The following is a 21965-nucleotide window of genomic DNA, read 5'->3' as shown; positions in this document are numbered from 1 at the left end:
GAATGCGTTTCCTGATGTCATGCCAACAGTCTAACAGAGATAGAGTTGCTCACTTCCAGGAGCAGGCAGGTCCTGCCAACACTGCAGACCCAACCCCTTTCCTATGACAGAGGAGGTAGGGCAGGGGGCGTTGGCAAGTCAATTCCCTGCAGCAGGGGACACGGACTATTTGCACCGCAGACTTTCTAATGGTTAATTTATCTCTTTACTCCCCAAACCAGGATGAGAGCTCTATACTTGAGAAAGGACTTTCCTTTGTACCAACAGCCAAATACGATCCATTCGTTACCAGGGTGGAGGTCTCCCAGCTGATCCTTTGAGCAAATCATGAGACACAAAGGTACACAACGGGCCTACATAGACTGTCTGTTTTACCCACCCTTGACTAATATTTCAGCAGATCCATTACTTTTGAGAAGAACTAGAAAGACTGGAAACACAATTGAGACCTCCAAAAAGTGATTGTACTAAACAGGACCAGAGTGTCCTTAAAAGTTTGGAAAATAATAGAGATATGGTCATCAAGCCTGCCGACAAAGGTTAGGCACCAGTAAATATGAATAGATCAGACTACGTTGAAAGGGTTCGCAAATTTGTTCATCACATTCTGATACTGGAAGCTTATATAGTTTGCGCAATATGCTGTCTCTTGATCTCGAATTCAATATAATTTAGATCTAATGGAAGGTGACAGGGCTGGACACACGCTAGCTATAGATTGGAGTTTTCGTAAGAACCTTCTGCATGCCCTCATTATTCTTCGGTAACAATTCTTTCTGTTCTAGCCAATCTAGTGTTCTGATGCTCTCATCAGCATGGTGTTCTCTCCAGTCTGCAATAGCTATCGTGGGTCCCTTGTCGTTGCTTGCACACATTTGTAAATCCTCAATTGCCACTGCCTTTTAGTACTGCCAATATCGTTTCTTTTCTTTTATTCCTTATTTCTTTACCAGAAAGATTAGTAATATTCTTGGTTTTGCCGCCCATTGCATAAATGCACGTACTACACTGTTCATATGTATGGAAACCTGCCGTTGATCTTCCCAGCCATGTCGCCCCTCTCACAAGTTCTAAAATGTATCATGTTTTAGGACTTTGTAAGGTTTTAGCTTTTTGTGAACAATCAGAGGTGTTTCACCAATGGATGGTACAATGTCTTAATCCAAAGGGAGTATGTTCCAAGATCTTTTTAGAATGTGGTATGTTACATGACTATTGCAACTATAATCTATGGGCCTCATTACGACCCTGGCGGTACAGGGTAAACGACGCAGTAAAAGGTGCCGGCGCCGTTTACCCCGTAGTGCCTCATTACGAGGTCCCCTCGCAGGACCCAGGAAGCAACGCCTGGTCAAACCAGGCGTGCTTACCAGGTTCCGCGAGGGGAAGAGGGAGCAAACAACGGGCCAGCTCGTAATGGCCCTTTGTTTGCTCCCTCTCCCATTCCCATTCAGCCCTATGGGGGCTGAAATGGGAATGGGGAAGGACCGGGTCCGGGTCCTTGGAGGGAGGAATTACCGGGCCTTCCGGTAATTCCTCATTCTGAGGACCCAGACCCGGACGCGATTTCGGCGGCATGGCTACCGCCGAGGTCCTAATGAGGCCCTATATATCTAAAACGCCTAAGTAGGTTTCCGCACTCAGCGGATGCAATTTATCAGTGTTAGGTTGCCCTCTGCTGTCCAAAGAGCAAGGTGCACCTCTGGGTGCCCTTCCACTTTTATGATTGTTCTTTTATAACACGCTTAATACCGGGAAAGGTTTCTAAGCGTGAGCCCGGCATCTGAACCTGTGTTGCTATACGTCACCTTGCTTCCAAGACAAACGCATTGCCCCTGAGATACCCTTTTAACAACAGCCATCATTTCAACAAACATCAAATGGAATGCATCAGTGTTAGGTTGCCCTTTGCTGTCCAAATGGCAAAGTGCACCCGACAGCTATAATTTTAGCAAACGTAATGAGCACAGTTCTATGTGGTCACCTTCACCTTCCACTATCGCAAACATTAGGAATAATTTCAAGTTACATCTTTCTGCCCCCACTTCTCTTCATGCAAGGAACGATGGTTCCAGTGTCAAACAGTTAATTACAGGCTCAACGTTTCAGTCTCTGAAGAGCGAAACGCTGTAGGATGAATGCCTCCTCATGTGCTTAAAATGAAAGTAGGTGCTGTAATTATGCTACAACGCAATCCAGGGACTCTGCAATGGAACAGGTTGACAATTACGCATCTATGACCACACATCACAGCAGCTGGTGTAATCAATGGAACTTAGATAATTTTCTTATGCTGCGCATACCTCCCTTACCATTTTATACAAATAAGCCTTTAAAATTCAAAAGAAGACACTTTCCTATATGTTTAGCCTTTTCAATGACTATTAAAAAGTCACAGGAACCTATGCCCCCTTACTGGAAGCGACCGGGGGCAAGTCCGATATTTAAGAAGGGGGACAGAAGTGACAGAATTAGCGACCGATATTGATATTTAAGATATACTAGAACGGCGTATCTTACGCCAGGAACAGCGAGTTTGAAATAAATCATGCTCTACCTTTTATCCGCTATGATTTACTATGCAGCACTAGTAATAGTGACCTCTCCTTTAATTCCGCTTCCGTTTAGCTTCTCTAATGACCTCTTTTGAGTAGCACTTTTGTACAGATCCATTGCTAAGTAAATCTGATTCCTTCTTCAAGTCTTCATCGTCACTGCAGATACACCATCTTGCCCTTTTAAAGTCACGCCGACTTGAGTCCAGGGAGGGCTGTCTTACCCATCAATTCCTCCTGGGGGGTTATTAAGAGTTACTCACCAGAGTGACTAACATACTACTAGTCCATAGTCCCCTTTCATCCATCCTGTATGGGGTGTCCCTCGCGAGGGACGGGAACTGCTTTTTCACCAGAAAAAACATGCTCCCTTTAAATTTGTAGGCACAGGCTCCCTTAACCCCGCCCACCGACTCCACACCTCAGTCCCCTTTATGGCTGTGTTATGCTGAACAATCTTGCTGCTCTATTTTTATGGGGAAGGCTGGTGGGACGTATGGAGAAAAGGGGACTATGGACTAGCAGTACTTTAGCCACTCTGGTGAGTAACGCTTAATTACTCCTACATCCCGTCCCCTTTCCTCCATCCGTTATGGGCGATTACCACTGACTCAACCACCCGGGAGGAGAGCTGCCCCTCTAAGCAAAGAGATTACGCAGGACTGCTTGGCCAAATGCTGCGTCAGCTCTGGAACTGGTTTCCAAGCAGTAATGTTTGCAAAAGGCTGATGGGGTGGGCCATGTCGCCGCCCTGCTAATCACCTGCCATGGTACATGGCGCTGGCGGGCCACCACCGTTGCCTTGACCCTGATGGCAAGCGCATGCCTGTCAAATGGCTTTTTACAACCGGATTGGCCGAATAGAAAGTGAATTTGTCCGAGTTCCTGAATGCACCAATAGCGAGCAGGTAAGTCCTGCGGGTGTTGAACTGGACGCCTGACCTAGCCAAGTGAGCCGAGAAAGATAATACATGGTCCAGAGGACAGGCCACTGGATCTACACCATTCTCTTCGGACCATAAGTAAAACATGCTCCATTTACTTTTATATTGGCTGTCACCAGACTTCCTCCTCCCTGTACGATTTCCAGGTTATCTCGCAACAGCTGTAGATGTTGAAGAGTTACCTGCTCAGGTACCAGGCTGCTACGGCTAGCCTCTCTGGAAAGGGGTGAAGAAGTGCTGCCTTGCTGAGCCAGGCCCTTGCCTAGCGCGAGGGACCCTTCGGTCAGGGCTGACATCTGACGGGGGTCAGAGAACCAACGCATCGCTGACCACCGAGGCACTATGAGGGTGAGGCGCAGCCTCTGCGATTGCCTTATCTTGCTCACCACCTTGTGATTAAGAGGTGTGGTGGCGTATTCCCACATCCCATCCCATGTTATATGAAGCACATCCCTGAGGGAATTACGCCCCCTTCCTCCCAAGGACGCGAATTGGTGACAAGTCTGTTTTTTCTCTGTCGCAAACAGGTCTATGGCCGGGGGACCCCAGTTGCCGAAAAACTTCCCGGAGCACTGTCCCATTCAGTTACCACATGGAATTGTCAGGGCCCATTCGATTGAGCCTGTCCGCCTCCAGATTGGACAATCCCGGTAGATGGACTGCTGAGATCCATACCTCCTGAACAATTGCCCACTCCCAGATGTCCCGAGTCAACCGAAAGATGAGGGGATCTGGTGCCCCCCGGCTTGTTCAGTTAGAACATGCAGGTCGAGTTGTCCTTCTGTATACACACTGCAATGCCCCCGATTATTGGAAGGAAGGACTTGAGCACGAGTCAGATGGGCATCAATTCCAGCCAGTTGATGTGATTCTGCAGTTCGGTCGGGGACCAAAGCCCATAGACGGCCTGTGGCCCCAGGGTGGAACCCTAACCCTGGAGAGAGGAGTCCGTAGTGATGGTATGCTGCATTGGGGGTGGTCGAAATGGTCTGCCCTGCATGAGGTTCTCCTCCTGGCCCCACCATCTGAGGTCCCACTGTAAGTGAGAGGGTATGGCAACCAGAGTCCCCCGATGACCCGATGCCTGGTCCCAGGAAGCCGTGAAATGCAGCTGCAGCAACCTCATGTGAAGCCTGGTATAGGGGATGGCAAATAGACATGCTGTTAGCACTCCCAGCAGGTGTTGACACAGCACTCCCAGCACGCCGTCATTATTGTCCTGCTGAGAAAGCGGATAGCCGAAGCCTTGATAGCCGCCACCTTTTCCTCCATAGGGAATACCTTCTGCTTCTGCATATCCCACAGGAGTCCCAAGAACAGCAGAGTTTGAGCCGGGCAGAGCTGCGCCTTCTGGCAATTGATTAAAAAAAACAGCTTGAAGAGTGTAGCCATCAGTCTGTCCACTGATACTCTGACTTGTTCGGTAGACGTGCCTCTGACCAACCATTTGTCAAGGTAGGGCTACCACCGCACACATGAGTCTTGTGAAGACCCTCAGAGCTGAATTTAGACCAAAGGGTAGCACCTTCTATTGAACATGCAAGCCCATGACCCAGAACCTGAGGAAGGACCAGTGAGGCTGCACTATGGGGACATGAAGATATGTATCTTTCAGGTCCAGGGAGGCCATCCAGTTCCTACCACACAGTGTCTCGCCTACGATACCTGGTGTCACCATTTTGAACTTCTGCAAAAGTAGGTACAGATTGAGGTAGGAAAGATCTAGCACCACTTGCAGGACTGCCTGGTTCTTTTCTTAATAGCAAAGATGCAGGATTAAAAACTCTGACCCTGTTGAAGGGGAGGGACCTCCTCCACTGCCTCGCTCTCCACGAGGGAACGGATCTCTGGCTGCAGTGATGGTGTTCCAATCTTTGGGGGGAGGGCAAAGGAGAGGGATAGAGAGACTACCGAGATCACCCATGAGTCCAAAAACTGTGCGCGCCAATCCTACATTTGTAGGGCTAGTCTGCCCCCGACTGGGGTGCAGTGGACCTGAAAACAGCAGTCATTGTTTCTTCGGGTCAAAGGCTAACGACTGGGAGGGGCCGTGGAAGAACCCATTGAGAGTCGACTCGGGGTATTTTCACCTATGCTGGCTTGGGGACCTGTCCGGTTGCCTGGCTCTACTTTTATTAATTTATTTCTTTACTAATACACGTGTACAGCGCTCCTAACCCAGAGGCATCTAGGATCTTGAAATCCCTGGAACCTCCAAATGAACAACCCTTGTCTGAGCGTGATTGGCTCTGAGGGGAGGCCTTTGCTACTGGCTTGGTCAGGATGGCCAGTGATTTAGCCGTCTGCAAGCTGCTCTTCTTTTTGTCACGATCTTCATCTGTAGTAGACTGGAAAAGACCGCCACCCTTGAAGGGCAAGTCTAGGATTCTCTCCTGGATGTCGGGGTTGAACCCGGTAGCCTTCCACCAGGCCGTTCTCCTCATGTCGGTAGCCACACAGATGGCTCTACTCGCAGTATCTATGTGGGCCACCGTGGCCTCCATGATATCTTGTGTCACTATTTTAGCCTCGGAAAGCCCGGCCTGGAAGAAGGCTTGCTTGTCTGTTGGAATGTCTGGGATAAAGTCAGCGATACCTCTCCACAGCCTTTGATTGGTCGCCGCCAGGATGGCGTTGGCCTGTCTGAGGTGCAGACCTGCATCAGAATAGACCTTCTTTCCATGGGCCTATAAAGTCTTCTCCTGTTTGCCAAGTAGTGCTGATGATGAAGTGCTCGAGGAAGAAGCCTGATGCTGGCATGCAGAGATGCCGCTGCAATAACTGAGGATTAAGGCTGCGGGTGTACCAACAAGAGGATGGTATCGCCCTCCATCTGAATGGAGTGCTGACCTTCTTGGTTTTTCTCCTCACTTCTTCTTTGATACTTTCCAGTTGTGTCCTGGAGAACAACTCCCTCCACCGCGCGAGACAGTTTTTGAGGGACCGGGGCGTGAGGGCGTTGCACGCGAAGCAGCCATCCCATCTATGGTCTTCACCAAGGCACCAGAGGCAGAGCGTGTGCGGATCTGAGGTGGGAAAAGAACCGTCGCAAGATTGGCACCTGCTGAAGCCGGTCGCGCCCGACATGAGCCGGGGACAGGCTAGGGCACCGGTGGACGGTGTTCCCAATTTCTGAAAATAAGAAAAAGCTGTAATGATTAGGGAAAGACTGCGTGGAATTACGAGGCAAGGGCCTCACCCAGGAGTGCTGGTGAAATTGGTCCGCTACAGTCGACGCAGAAAAGAGGACTGAGGTGTGGCATCAGTGGGTGGGGTTAAGGGAGCTTGGATTATATTTTGATGTGTTTTGGAATAGGTTTATGCTTTTTGAACACATGTCATAATGGAAAATGTTTTAGTTTATCTCGTTTTAAACATGGATGGATTCTGGTAATTTGTTCAAGTTTAGAGATGTACTTTGAGTTAACTGTCGGAAATAGAAGCCCATTGTTTTCCTTGACAAAGACCGGTTAGGTCGAAACAGTCGGGGAAATTGAATTTAAGACAACTGATGCTATTTCCAGTTTTGTTTATAATTTGTGTTCACTTTTAGAGTCAGACCAATATAGTTTGTTAATGACCAACAGGTCCTCTGTGTTCGTAGACTCAGACCAACATAGTTTGTTTTTGACTAATAGGTTTGCACATGTATAAGAATCTGTTGACTTGATGTAATTGATGGATTACAATTTATTTTCCTAACTTAACCTAATTGGATAAGCGCAATCTCTCTGGTCTAATAGCTTCTAAACTGTGAACTTTTCATCAGGCAGAGGTGCAGCCTGACTTGACCAGACACTGTAGCAATCCACTAATTGATTGTCCTCGGAAAATAGTGTTTACCTGAGCGCACCCCCTATCCTGGATTAACCCCACACTCACTAACAGCATTGAAAGACTTTAGAAACCTTGGCAGCAAGCATAGGGAATTTTGCAGCAGAAATAAAGTATGGTCTCAAATGTTTTTTAAATGAGCTTTTCCAGGAATAGCATTTCAAGCTATCAAACGCAGGCACGAGAGCTGAAGAGAGTTATAGTTCAAAATATCTGGAAACCCACAGGTTGCAGACGCCTTCGACTAGATCATGCCTTCTCCGTGAAGGCATGTTGACCCTTTAAGGGACAGACGTGTGGATCTTTCAAAGTCTTTGCTCCCTGACGTGCAATTCAACAGAATGATGTAAAACTATCAGGGACATCAAAATGGTCGAAGGGCTTTGGGCAGGCGGCTTCTTGGTAGTTGGGGAATCTTGTAAACTAAGGCTGGCACTTAAAGTTGCCAATTTCTACTCACCACATCGGGTGGTTATGATATGATATGGCATTTATAAACCGCCTATGCACAAGTGTTTCAAGGCGTGACGAGGCATGGGAGGGGGAACAGAGGGAAGCCAAATACAACAATCTTACTAGGCCAGGTGACATTGAGATTGGGCAAGTGCAGGGGGGAAGGGAAAGTGTGGGGCGGAGGGGGCTGTGCAATACATAGGATCAACAGGAAAGAATAAATAAAATAAATAAAACAATAGGTAAAAGTGCGGCCTGCTTGTGGCAAGTGCAGGGTAAGTGCAGACATCAAGTGTCAAGAGCTGGGGGGACTGTAGGGATACAGAAACAGCCCCCAAGTGCAGTGGTTGCCCGTTAGGGAGTGCAGGTGTGCGGCTGGCGGGGGAAGGGCCCTGGGCCCAAGATCAGAGGGTAGCCAGGTGATCAGTGCAGTTCCAGTCAGGAGTTCAGCAGGGGAGTGGAGGAGAGAAAGCAGAAGCAAATAGGAAGGTCTTAAGGTGCTTCCGGAACCGGAGATGGTTCTCAAGTTTCAGGGAGGCAGGGAGGCTGTTCTAGAGAGAGGCCCCAGCCGAAGAAAGAGATCTACCACCAACTTGTTGCTTGGAGAAGCGACTGACCCTGAGGGAGCTGGAGGCGGATGAGCGAAGAGCTCGAGAAGGAAGATATTTAGGAAGAGAGAGTTGGAGGTATTGAGGCCGCAGACCCCAGAAGGCCTTGTGGACAATGCAGGTGGTTTTTAACTTAATCCTTGCAACCACTGTTAGCCAGTGCAGAGATTTCAGTCCTGGAGAGATCCGATCCTTGGGCTTGAGGCCAAGGACAAGTCTTGCAGTCCTGTTCTGGATGAGTTGCAGAGGGCAGAGAGTAGAAGCATAGGCAGATTTAGAATGAGGCTGTTGCAGTAGTCCGGCCTAGAAAAAACCAGAGCTCTGGAGACGGTGAACTTCTGGGGGAGGAAAGGGAAAATACCTCTGGGAGGTGCAGCTGGTAGTGTGACATCTTAGAGATGTGAGGAGAGAACGAGAGAGTGGCGTTGAAGATGACCCCGAGAATTTTAGCTTCACAGGAGGGAGCAGGAAGAGGGCCAAGAGAGGCCGGCCAGAGAGTGATAGGAAAGGAGGGTGTTGGTGTGCCGATGAGGAGAAGGAACAAGTTACTTACCTGTAACTGTTGTTCTCCAGCATGGGTCTGGCATGGATTCACATGCTCATGAATATTCCCCGTCGTCAGGCTGGGAATCCTCGGTAAAGAAAAAACCAGTATCAGTTTCGTTTCTGATCTGACTTTCGTAGTAGTAACCAATCACTGATTTCTGCGTCATACTGACCACAGCCAATGACTGCCCTCTCCCTAAGCCCCGCCTCTGGCAGCCATCCTCAGATTTGGTAGCACGTGAAGTGGCAGTATGACCAAGTGAAGAGCCGTCTAGGGGTAGGAGGGAGGGTTCGCATATGAATCCATGCCAGACCCATGCTGGAGAACAACAGTTACAGGTAACTAACTTGTTCCTTCTCCAGCATGGGGTCTGGCATGGATTCACATGCTCATGAATAAGAGAATACATAGCAGTACACACATGCACAACCACAGGAGGTGGCAACAGGCTCAACATTAAGCAATACAACAACTCAACATTAAGCATCTCTTACCTCCTCACCAGGCTCACCTTAGGCGAACAGGTTGCGCAGCACTGCTTCGCCGACCCTGGACTCCTCCCTGGAATCCCGGTCGACGCAGTAGAATTTCGTGAAGGTGTGCGTTGACCTCCACGTAGCAGCCCTGCAGATGTCCAGCAGGGGCACACCAGATAGGAACGCCATGGTAGCAGCGATCGCTCTGGTGGAATGGGCTCTCGGACAGCCGGGCAGCGGTCGGTTTGCCAACCGATGACAGTACATGATACAGCCGGAGAGACATCTGGAAATGGAAGCCTTTGAGAGAGCCTTCCCCTGATTGACAGGTCCAAAGTTCACAAAAAGTTGTGACGTCTTCCGAAAGCTCTTCGTGCGGTCCACGTAGAACTTCAGCGCTCTAGCCACATCCAGCGAGTGCAAAGTCCTTTCACCCGACGACAAAGGCGACGGGAAGAAAACAGGCAACACCAAGGGTTCGTTGAGGTGGAAGTCCGACGGCACCTTGGGCATGAAGGAGGGGTGCGTCCTGAGCACCACCCTCGTGTCGTGAAAAGTCAAGTAAGGGGGCTTGCAGTAAAGGTCCTGGATCTCTCCGACTCGTTGTGCGGAGGTGATGGCCACAAGGAACGCTGTTTTCCACGACAAGAACTTCAACGAAGCTGAGTGCAGAGGCTCGAACGGAGGTCCCATGAGCTTGGTCAGCACCACGTTGAGCTCCCACGCCGGGGCCGGCGCCTTCACCGGCGGGAACGATCTGAACAGTCCCTTCATGAATTCCTTCACCAGACGATGAGACCACAAGGACGTCCGTCCCGTGGTTCTGGTGTATCGGGAGATCGCAGCAAGATGAATCTTGATGGAAGCGTGCGCTAGTCCAGCCTTGGCCAGCGTCAGTAGGTACGGCAGTACTTGCGGAGCCATAATCCGTAGAAGGTTCATCTTCTGTGCGTGGCACCAGACAGAGAACCTCTTCCATTTGTGTCCGTAGCATTTAAGAGTTGAGGACGCCCTGGCCTTTGCAAGAACCTCTCTGCAGTCGGCCGGTAGGTCGTAACCTCCAAACTCTAGCACTGCAGGAGCCAGGCCTGCAAGTTCAGCGACTTCGGGTCGTGATGGAGGATGGCGCCTCCTTCCCTGGAGAGAAGATCCGCGTACACTGGCAGCTTGATTGACGGGGACGCTGACAAGTCCAGAAGGTCCGGGAACCATATCTGCCTCGCCAACGCGGGTGCGACGAGTATCATCCTGCACCGTGACCTCTTGAGCTGGTTGATGAGCCGGATCAGCAATGGCAAAGCAGGGAACGCGTACAGAAATAGGCCCTCCCAGGGTAACGAGAAAGCATCGCCCATGCTCCTCGGCTGGGGAAACCTGCTGGCGAACCTCCGGCACTTGGAGTTCGTCGCCGTCGCAAACAGATCGATCTGGGGTGTGCCCCAGCGTCGGAAGAAGCGGTCCACTAGATCCTGTCGTAGTTCCCACTCATGGCACGAGCGCAGCTCTCTGCTGAGCGAGTCGGCGATGGTGTTTTTTATTCCTGCCAGATGAAACGGCACCAGAAACATCCCTTGGGCAACGGCCCAATGCCACAGATCCTGCGCATCCTTGGACAGGGCTGGGGATCTGGTACCGCCCTGCTTCCCGATGTAGAACATGGTGGTGGTGTTGTCGGTGAAGATCCTCACCACCTTGCCCTTGAGGGACGGAAGGAAGGACCTGAGGGCCCAAAACACTGCACGGAGCTCCAGGACGTTGATATGGAGGGATTTCTCCGTCGGAAGCCAAAGGCCTCTCGCTTGCAGATTTTCGGTGTGCGCTCCCCACCCTTCCAGGGAGGCATCCGTGGTCACTGTCTTCTGGTGGCCCAGGGTCTGGAAGTCCATGCCCGCCGTCAGATGCGCACGGGTGCCCCACCACCGGATCGCTCGTCGGAAACTCTCGTCGAGTGTGATCCTGTCCTCGAAGCTGCCTGTCGTCTGGACCCAGCGAGCGTCCAGGAACTCCTGCAACGGGCGCATCCGAAGCCTGCACAAGTGGATGAGATAAATGCAAGAAGACATCATTCCGAGGAGGGATTTGATGGACCTCACCTTTGCCGCGTCCGCAACCAGCATCCGCTGCACCTTGCCCAAGATGGCCCTCGTTCTTTCCTCCGACGGCGAGGCCCGAAGCGCCACTGTGTTGAGTTTCGCTCCCAGAAACAGTGCGTCTTGCGCGGGCACCAGGTGGGACTTGGCCTAGTTTATGGAGAATCCCAGGTCCGTGAGTAGTTGGACGGTCCTCGCCGTGTGTTCCGCGGCAAGCTCCCTTGTCTTTGCTCGGATGAGCCAGTCGTCCAGGTAGGGGTAGACGTGGATCCCCTCCAGGCGCAGCCGCGCCGCCACCGGTGCGAGGCACTTGGTGAACACCCTGGGTGCTGACCTCAATCCGAAGGGAAGGGCTCTGAACTGGTAGTGCCGCCCTTGGACCACGAATCTGAGAAACTTTCGGTGTCCCTTTAGGATGGGGATATGGAAGTAAGCATCCTCCAAATCCAACGACGACAGGAAATCGCCCTCCTCCAGCTGACCCAGGACGTGCTGGAGGGTGACCATCCGGAACTTCTGTGCCTTGATGAATTTGTTCAGTCGTCGTAGGTCCAGGATGGGACGCCATCCTCCTGTCTTCTTCTTCACGAGGAAGTATCTTGAGTAAACTCCGGAGCCCCGAAGCCTCTTTGGGACGAGCTCGATGGCGCCTTTCTTGAGCATCGCCTTTACCTCCAAGAGAAGTTGAGGGACGTGATGTTCCTTCCTGGCCACGGGGGGGACGCGCGGGCACTTCTTTAGAAACTCGAGCACGTGACCCTGGGCCAGGGCGTCCAGCACCCAACGGTCGGTGGAGATGGACTCCCACACGCCGACGAAGTTCGCCAGCCGGCCTCCCACCGGGGTGCTTCGGTGGGGGCCCGACCCCACGGCCGGTTCAGTCCTGCTTCGACGAGGCTTTGCCGCCTTGTCCTCCCTGGCAACGACGGCGGGGTCCGCCCGACTTGCCTCATCCCCTGTAGGCTTCCTGTGATGACGAACGGGCCGCTTGACAGTAGGTGGAATATCCGCCGCCGGAACCTTTGGAGGTACCCTGCTTGCCTCCGGTGCTCCGAAAGGGCGGCCGTCGTTGCTGGAGGACACCAAGAGCCCGGGCCGTCTCCGTGTCCGCCTTGATGGCTTGCAGGGAATCGTCCACTGTTTTCCCAAACAGGTTGTTCCTGTCGAACGGCATGTCCAAAACTCTGGTCTGCACGCCCTGCCGAAGTCCGTTGCCTTGAGCCATCCACGCCGTCTAAGGCACACGCCGTTGCCCAACTGGCGAAAAGCAGTATCAGCGATGTCCGTCGCTACCGTAATGGCGTGGTCCGACGCCACTTCCCCTTCCTGCAAGATCTCGAGGGCCTCAGCCCTCTTGTTGTCCGGTAGGAAGTCCAGCAGGGGGGCGATCTTGTACCACAACTCCCTGTCGTAGCGTGCTACGATAGCCAAGGCGTTGGCAGCCTTAATCGTCGTCGCTGCCGATCAGATGACTCTGCGTCCCATCGTGTCCAATTTTTTTCCCTCACCGTCCGGGGGGGAAGTTGACGTGGAGGCCGATGCCCCCCCCCCGCTTTCTTCCTGGCCGCCGCGGAGACAGAGTCCGGGGTCGGCTGTGCCTGAAGGCACAAGGGGGGCGCTTCCGGGACCCGGTACTTCTTCTCGTACCGATCCCTTCTCGCAGGCGCTGTGGATGGGTTCTTGAGGAGGGAGAGACCCTCATCCCAGATATCGTCCATTAGAGGTACAGCGAGGACCGTCTTCCTCTTGGTCTCGCACCGTTGATAAAGGAAGCCTTCCTTCTTCTTCTCTTCCGGGCAGAGCTGGAAAAGCTCAGATGCCCTGGCGATCATGGCATGAAACGATCCAATCTCGTCGGGCGGGGAAGCCCGGGGAGGAGGTGACGACGGAGGATCCTCGCCGTAAACTTCGTCGTCTGTACCCGTCGCGGCCGTGTCCGTCCCCGTGTCATCCCCCCGGGTCGTGGACGGGGAGGAGGGCCGAGACGGGCGCGATGGTTGAATAGGAGGTGGAGGATGAATCCTTCTTCTCTGAGGAGGAGGGCTCCCAGAAGGGCCCGGGTCCGGGTCCCCCGTCGGGAGCGGGTCCTCCGTCGGTGGTAACGGCAATCTCGTCCTTATCTCCGAGCATAAGGACTGTATAGCCAACAAAATGGCCGCCGAGTTGTCTTGCGGCACTGGTTGAGGGGGTTCCGACTGGCGGACAGGAACATCGTCGGTACCCTCGATGTTCTCGTCGTCCCCCTCGTTGGGGTCCCTCCCGACGGGCTGGTCTTCCTCCATGCCAATGCCGTGGCTTAAGACTTCGATCAGCTCCTCTTCAGAGTTTGAGGCCAAATCCACGATGGCCTCCTGCCCCCCCTTTTTCTTCTCCGTCGGAGGTTTCACGGGGGTCCTGTCGATGGGCTTGAAAGAGGACTCCCTCCGCGGTGGCAGGGAGACTCTGGGCCCCGAGGTCGCCTCCACTGGTGTAGCCTCCACAGGCTGAGGCAGGGCCGCCACGACTGTCTCGATAGAGGCCTTGGCTGGGTGGAACAAGACTTTCGCCACCTTAGGTGCGCTCACCGCCTTCTCCTTAGGGGGGGGGCACCGCCTCGCTCCCCCTCCAAATTGGCCTTCGAGCTCGACCGGGGCCTCTTCAGAAGCTTCGCCAGGTGCTCGGACCTCCTCTTACCCGAGCCAGAGCGTTGGCTCGTGGTTGATGGCGCCGGGGAGGTTGCGCCCTGCCTGGCAACCGAAGAGCCCGACCGTTCGGCGCTCCCGGTGCCCGCGGACTCGCGGTGCTTGGCCTTCTGTTGGGCTCCCGTCGCCGGGGCGCTCTCAAAGGTCTTAGAAGACCGCTCAGACTTCTTTTTCTCGCCTGACGGACTCTTCCCTTCCAGCCAGTTGGCGAGACGCAGATGGCGGTCCTTCATGGTCCGCTCTGACATGTTCCCGCAAAATGCAGTCCTTCTCCACGTGCGTATTGTCCTCATGCAGGCAGTAGAGGCAAAGGGAGTGTTCGTCCTCCTTGAAGACATTCTGAAGCTGGCATGCAGGGCAGACCCTGAACAGCTTCCCGGGCGTCAAGCTTCCCTTCTCCTGGGCCATGTCCGAGATGGGCCTGAGAAAGTTCTGGAGTCCTCCAAAAGCGTGGCTCGACGAAATCTTCACCCTTGAGGGGCGTAGAAGAATCCGACACGGGTCCCCGTTGATCGGATATAGAAACGGTGGAGCTTGAGGCTCTTTTGACCGAAAAAAGAGAGAATTTTCCTATGAAAAAAGCGCGAAAACGCACTAAAGCTCGAGAGCAATAGCACGAGGATCCCAACACTTGAACGTGCGGTAAAAATCTGAGAATGGCTGCCAGAGGCGGGGCTTAGGGAGAGGGCAGTCATTGGCTGTGGTCAGTATGACGCAGAAATCAGTGATTGGTTACTACTACGAAAGTCAGATCAGAAACGAAACTGATACTGGTTTTTTCTTTACCGAGGATTCCCAGCCTGACGACGGGGAATAATCATGAGCATGTGAATCCATGCCAGACCCCATGCTGGAGAATCTAGTCTTACTGGCATTAAGGCATAGGTCATTGGCGGCACACCAATCCTGGATAGCAGACAGTCAGTCAGAGATGAGAGAAGGAAAAGAGGTGGCGGAAGGGAGCCTGAAAATGAGTCAAGTGTCACCCGCTTTGCACTGGAAGTTGGGGCAGAGAGCAGCAATGCGGTGGGCGAGAAGTGCCAGGTATTGGTTGAACAGCCAGTGAGAGAGTAGAGATAGAGGAGAGGAAGGGCATAAGATGAACCTGGGAGGGTCGTTCAGAGAGGAAAGAAGTCATCCAAGCCAGAGCCTGATCGGCGATACCCAGGTTATCACAGAGACAGTTGAGCAGGATGGCAGGGTTGACCGTGTCACAGGCAGAAGAGAGATCAGGTAAGATGAGGACACAGGGGGTATTGGAGTCAAGGTTGGAGAGCAGGTCTTCACGATGTTCAGGAGAGCAGTTTATGTGCTTCTGGCAGCTCTGAAGCGAGGCTGATGGACATGGAGACAACCAAAAGATTCAGTGTGGAGGTTAAGCTGAGAGATGACCAGCTTTTCCTGGAGTTTGCCCAGGAAAGGAGTAATGGAGATTGGGCGATAGCTAGCCGGCCAGGACGGGTCGGCAGAGGTTTTCTTGAGAGGAGGGGGCACAAGGGAGTGCTTCAGCAGGAAATGGAAGACTCCAGTGGCGAAGGAGTGGTTGCAGAAGTCAGCCAAAGCAGGAGCCAGGATGTCAATGTGGTCCTTTATGGTTTTAGAGGAAAAGGGATCAACCTGTTTCAATGAGACTTTCATAGATCAGACTTGTCTAGAAACCTCAACTGGGGAGAACAGGGGAAAGCCAGAGAATGGGGAGGAGAGGTGGCCACAGAAGGGACAGAGGAAGAGCAGGGAGTAGAGGGAGGAGGATAAGAGGAAGAGAGAGGGGACAGGGTGTCCTGAGTTTTAGAAATGAAATGGGAACCCAGGGCCGTGCAGAGGGCCTGGGAGGGGACAGAAGACGTAGAGACTGCAGAAGAATTGGCCAGCTCCTTGCAGATTTGAAAAAGTTTGGCCGAGTTGTTAGATGCCGCAGAGACACGGGCTTGGATGAGGGCTCTCTTCTTGGTGCCAACAGAGAGCCGGTATTGCCTTTGGAACAGGCCAGTTTATCAGAGGATGTACTGGAAGCACGCCATTTCCTCTCAGCCACCCTGTACTTGCGTTTAAGGGTGACAAGGTCTGAGTCGTACCAGGAGTTGCACTGGTATCTGGGGGTTTCCATCAAATTACTATCCATCGAATGTTAATCCATCGAAATGTATTCATTGAATTGCTTTTCCATCGAAAAGCATATTCGTTGAATGATTTTGATGGATATTTTGATGGATAATTAGGGTTTGGGTTAGATTTAGGGTTAGGGTTAGATTAAGGGTTGTGTTAGGGTTAGAGCTAGGGTTGGGGTTACGTTAGGGGTAGGGTTAGAGTTAGGGTTGGGTTGGGGTGGGTGCCCTTGTGGGTTGGGGGGAACCCACCTGCAATAAACAATAAGCTCTAAAATGTTACATGAAACTGGCCAGTGCCAAAATAAGATTTCAGGACTGGTCAGCTCCATGTAACGTTATATAACGTGAAAAATAAATGGATCGAAATGCTATCTTTTACTTTTAAAAGTACATATCCATTGAAACTTGTCCATTCCTATATTCGATGGACAAGTTGATGGATATGTACTTTTAATTCAAAAGATAGCATTTTGATGTATTTATTTTCGATGGATTTTGTTCGATGGATTTCAATTTCAATGCATCATTTACGATGCAAAGACCATAAACCATTTGCACTTAGCTTTGGGCTTCAAGCGGATCCTCATGACTGGGGCGAGAACATCAAGAGTATCAGATATAGCAGAGTAGAGCATGGAAAGGGCTGTGTCAGGGTGTGAGTCAGCCGGGGGAGGGGGTGCTGAGAAAGTGGTGGCGAAAGCCTCAACTGACACACGCTTCATGGGTCGGATAACCGAGAAGGTGGGTGGCAGTGCTGGAGTTGGCATGGCCTGAGGGGTAGAGAGAGTGAGCTGGAACAAAAGGAGAAAGTGATCACTCCGGGAGAGAGGAGGGGTAAGAGGGATAGAAAAGAGGAAGGTCTGTAGAGATCAGAACATCCAGAGTGTGCCCTGCAGAGTGGGTCGGGCCTGAGGGGAGGTTAGAGAGTAAGAGTGTCGCAGAGGTCACGAAAGAGTCCAGAGGAAGGACAGGAAGCATCCAGGTGGATGTTAAAATCTCCAAGAAGGAAGAGTTGAGTGGTCGAGACCAGGAGGGAAGAGGAGAGGTCCACCCACTCAGAGAGGAAGGAGGAGATCTGACCAGGTGGGCACTGCGGGTTCTATTTGTAAATGGAAGCAGTACACACATGATATGATGGGAGGCGTTCTCAGCGATCGTTTATGGCCTCACATCCCAATATATGTGTTTAACTTTTTTTAATTTTAGAAGGAGGCAATTCGGGAGTACACCGTGTGCTCCAGTATGTCTACTGGGGGGGGGGGAGTCTCCTGTTCACTGTGCCACGTCTTCAGGACTTGAAGTGCCCTGAACCCCACTCCATGCCGCCCTCTCTCACCAGTGCATGTAACCGCTGGTGCCAGCGTATGACCACATGCCTGGACTGGAGCAGCTTCGTGCCTTCTCTGCTGGCTTCATATTGGCAGTTCTCTCTAGGGCAGCAGTGACCCGCCTGTATGGGGTTTGCTCTCTTTGCTTGAATGAAATCCGCGTGGGGCATTTCACTGACTCTTAACCCAGGAGCCTGGCAGCCCCGTGCCTGGAAGTCCTCTAGAGCAACCTCCAGAGAAAGCCCCCGCTCCCCCACCTCTTCCCCATTCCTTGAGACTAGGACCGTCATTTTCATTCTCCAGAATAGAGGCCGGTCTCCTCCACGAGAAGCAAGAATTAGAAACCAGGGCACTTACTTCTTGACGTGCTTGACTTTCATGCTTGCAGTACTGCCGCACGACCGCAGGGGGAGGTCGCCAGGGACGGGCAACTCGGGGAAATCGGCTCCTCGCGCCTGCAAACAAGAAGGGGAGACAGAATTAGATATGGGGGCGCTGGACCCCAGGAAGAGCAGCATTAGATGAACAGTCCTAGGGGCTAGGGCAGCAAGGCTCAGCCAATGTTGGTGCCACCAGAGTCCAGGGCCATGGCATGACTGCCAAGGCACCCAAAGGCTCAAGCGAGGAACTGCTACTGTGTGCATAGCTTCACTGACTTAGGATCTGGTCAATAACGCTGGTTATTGACGCTTATCCCCCAGGTACCTCCTTACACAGATCAAGTTTAAGTCAGATAAGAGATTGACCTTTTAAGCAGTAAAAAATGATAGGTAGTGTCAAAAGCACCCGGCAATGATCGATGCACGGACATGGCCGCGCGCACTGACACCCACTGCCTCTGCTAAACAGTAGCAACCCACACAAAAACCCATGTGGGGCAGAAGGGGAGAGGACTATACCCCCGGCTCAAATGCAATAGATAAAAATACATGAAATATTGTAAAAACTGTGCATTTTAGAGTTGTGTTATAAGGGAACAGACAATCTGAAAACCCCATCAAATTGCCACAGCGAAAGTACTCCAGGAAGAGAAGCCAATTCTAGTGAAATTGCGTTGTGTCAGTGTGGAGTCGCCACAAACAGGGAGTGCATGTCTTGCTCCGGGATGCCGCCAGCAGACGTCCTCCACACGAGTTCAGTACACTGCGATATCGGACAGGGAGACCATTTCACTAATTCCACCCCCCCAAAAACCCCAGGCTAAAGGATGCATTAACAAGTTACCCCGGTAGGCCATAACAATGTGTTCAACGTACAAACATGACAACTGGGCCCCAAAATATCACAAAAACGCCCTGCAGCAAATTCTCTCCATTTCCACTGAAACTCCAGCGACTTGTTAGAAAGTGCAGTGGGCAGGTATCGCCCCCGTGCCACATAGCCCTAAGGTGCTGGCATGAATGTGGCGCATTACATCAAGGCAGCCTTCTGCGTCAACGGGCACTGGCAAAGCCAATAGTCCTGGCTTTAATGAATGCCACCTGCAGCCTCACACGCACACATGCTGCCTTCGCACCCTAAGTGACACAACATCTCCCAAGATGCTCCCATGACATGTCAAGGTACCATCAATAGGTGCCAGAATGCCTGTTCCTTCACACAGTGCCTAGGTGGCAGAATGCCTGCTCCGACACACAGTGCACAGGTACCAGAATGCCTGCTCCTACCCACAGTGCCTAGGTGGCAGAATGCCTGCTCCTTCACACAGTGCACAGGTTCCAGAATGCCTGCTCCTTCACACAGTGCCTAGGTGCCAGAATGCCTGCTCCTACACACAGTGCAGAGGTGCCAGAATGCCTGCTCCTTGACACAGTGCACAGGTTCCAGAATGCCTGCTCCTTCACACAGTGCCTAGGTGCCAGAATGCCTGCTCCTTCACACAGTGCACAGGTGCCAGAATACCTGCTCCTTCACACAGTGCACAGGTGCCTGAATGCCTGCTCCTACACACGGTGCACAGGTGCCAGAATGTCTGCTCCTTCACACAGTGCACAGGTGCCAGAATGCCTGCTCCTTCACACGGTGCCTAGGTGCCAGAATTCGTGCTCCTTCACACAGTGCCTAGGTGCCAGAATGCCTGCTCCTTCACACGGTGCACAGGTACCAGAATGCCTGCTCCTACACACAGTGCACAGGTACCAGAATGCCTGCTCCTTCACACAGTGCACAGGTTCCAGAATGCCTGCTCCTTCACACAGTGCACAGGTACCAGAATGCCTGCTCCTACACACAGTGCCTAGGTGCCAGAATGCCTGCTCCTTCACACCGTGCACAGGTGCCAGAATGCCTGCTCCTTCACCCAGTGCACAGGTTCCAGAATGCCTGCTCCTTCACACAGTGCCTAGGTGCCAGAATGCCTGCTCCTTCACACAGTGCACAGGTTCCAGAATGCCTGCTCCTTCACACAGTGCCTAGGTGCCAGAATGCCTGCTCCTTCACACAGTGCACAGGTGCCAGAATGCCTGCTCCTTCACACAGTGCACAGGTTCCAGAATGCCTGCTCCTTCACACAGTGCCTAGGTGCCAGAATGCCTGCTCCTTCACACAGTGCACAGGTTCCAGAATGCCTGCTCCTTCACACAGTGCCTAGGTGTCAGAATGCCTGCTCCTTCACACAGTGCACAGGTACCAGAATGCCTGCTCCTTCACACAGTGCCTAGGTGCCAGAATGCCTGCTCCTTCACACAGTGCCTAGGTGCCAGAATGCCTGCTCCTACACACAGTGCACAGGTACCAGAATGCCTTCTCCTTCACACAGTGCCTAGGCGGCAGAATTCCTGCTCCTTCACACAGTGCACAGGTTCCAGAATGCCTGCTCCTTCACACAGTGCCTAGGTGCCAGAATGCCTGCTCCTTCACACAGTACACAGGTGCCAGAATGCCTGCTCCTTCACACAGTGCACAGGTACCAGAATGCCTGCTCCTTCACACAGTGCCTAGGTGCCAGAATGCCTGCTCCTTCACACAGTGCCTAGGTGCCAGAATGCCTGCCCCTTCACACAGTGCATATATGCCTGAATGCCTGCTCCTTCACACGGTGCACAGGTACCAGAATGCCTGCACCTTCACACAGTGCACAGGTACCAGAATGCTTGCTCCTTCCCACAGTGCATGAGTACCAGAATGCCTGCTCCTTCACACAGTGCACAGGTACCAGAATGTCTGCTCCTGCGCACAGTGCACAGGTACCAGAATGCCTGCTCCTTCACACAGTGCCTAGGTGCCAGAATGCCTGCTATTTCGCAAAGGGCACAGGTACCCGAATGCCTGCTCCTTCACACAGTGCACAGGTACCAGAATGCCTGCTCCTTCACACAGTGCACAGGTGCCAGAATGCCTGCTCCTTCACACAGTGCACAGGTGCCAGAATGCCTGCTCCTTCACACAGTGCACAGGTGCCAGAATGCCTGCACCTTCACACAGTGCACAGGTGCCAGAATGCCTGCTCCTTCACACAGTGCACAGGTGCCAGAATGCCTGCTCCTTCACACAGTGCACAGGTGCCAGAATGCCTGCTCCTTCACACAGTGCATGAGTACGAGAATGCCTGCTCCTTCACACAGTGCATGAGTACGAGAATGCCTGCTCCTTCACACAGTGCATGAGTACGAGAATGCCTGCTCCTTCACACAGTGCACAGGTACCAGAATGCCTGCTCCTTCACACAGTGCACAGGTGCCAGAATGCCTGCTCCTTCACACAGTGCATGAGTACGAGAATGCCTGCTCCTTCACACAGTGCATGAGTACGAGAATGCCTGCTCCTTCACACAGTGCACAGGTACCAGAATGCCTGCTCCTTCACACAGTGCACAGGTGCCAGAATGCCTGCTCCTTCATACAGTGCATGAGTACCAGAATGCCTGCTCCTTCACACAGTGCACAGGTACCAGAATGCCGGCTCCTTCACACAGTGCACAGGTGCCAGAATGCTTGCTCCTTCACACAGTGCACAGGTGCCAGAATGCCTGCTCCTTCACACAGTGCACAGGCGCCAGAATGCCTGCTCCTTCACACAGTGCACAGGTACCAGAATGCCTGCTCCTTCACACAGTGCACAGGTGCCAGAATGCCTGCTCCTTCACACAGTGCCTAGGTGCCAGAATTCCTGCTCCTTCACACAGTGCCTAGGTGCCAGAATTCCTGCTCCTTCACACAGTGCCTAGGTGCCAGAATGCCTGCTCCTACACACAGTGCACAGGTACCAGAATGCCTGCTCCTTCACACAGTGCACAGGTTCCAGAATGCCTGCTCCTACACACAGTGCACAGGTACCAGAATGCCTGCTCCTTCACACAGTGCACAGGTGCCAGAATGCCTGCTCCTTCACACAGTGCACAGG

At 52.5% G+C, this 21965-nt stretch overlaps 1 protein-coding gene across 13 annotated transcripts in view; it reads right to left on the bottom strand.

Annotated features, from left to right (window-relative positions):
• ARHGAP32 (Rho GTPase activating protein 32) overlaps nt 1–21965 on the bottom strand; it is a 1621198-nt gene that overhangs the window by 586162 nt on the left and 1013071 nt on the right. For all 13 annotated transcript variants that reach the window (XM_069614162.1, XM_069614164.1, XM_069614161.1 and 10 more), the window contains one exon: nt 17982–18079. In XM_069614162.1, the coding sequence (XP_069470263.1) occupies nt 17982–18079 (98 nt within the window). The remainder of the gene's footprint in view (nt 1–17981; nt 18080–21965) is intronic.

Source organism: Ambystoma mexicanum, chromosome 9, assembly GCF_040938575.1.
Source record: "Ambystoma mexicanum isolate Mex_15411 chromosome 9, UKY_AmexF1_1, whole genome shotgun sequence".
Taxonomy (NCBI): domain Eukaryota; kingdom Metazoa; phylum Chordata; class Amphibia; order Caudata; family Ambystomatidae; genus Ambystoma; species Ambystoma mexicanum.
This window is presented reverse-complemented; position numbering and strand designations above follow the sequence as displayed.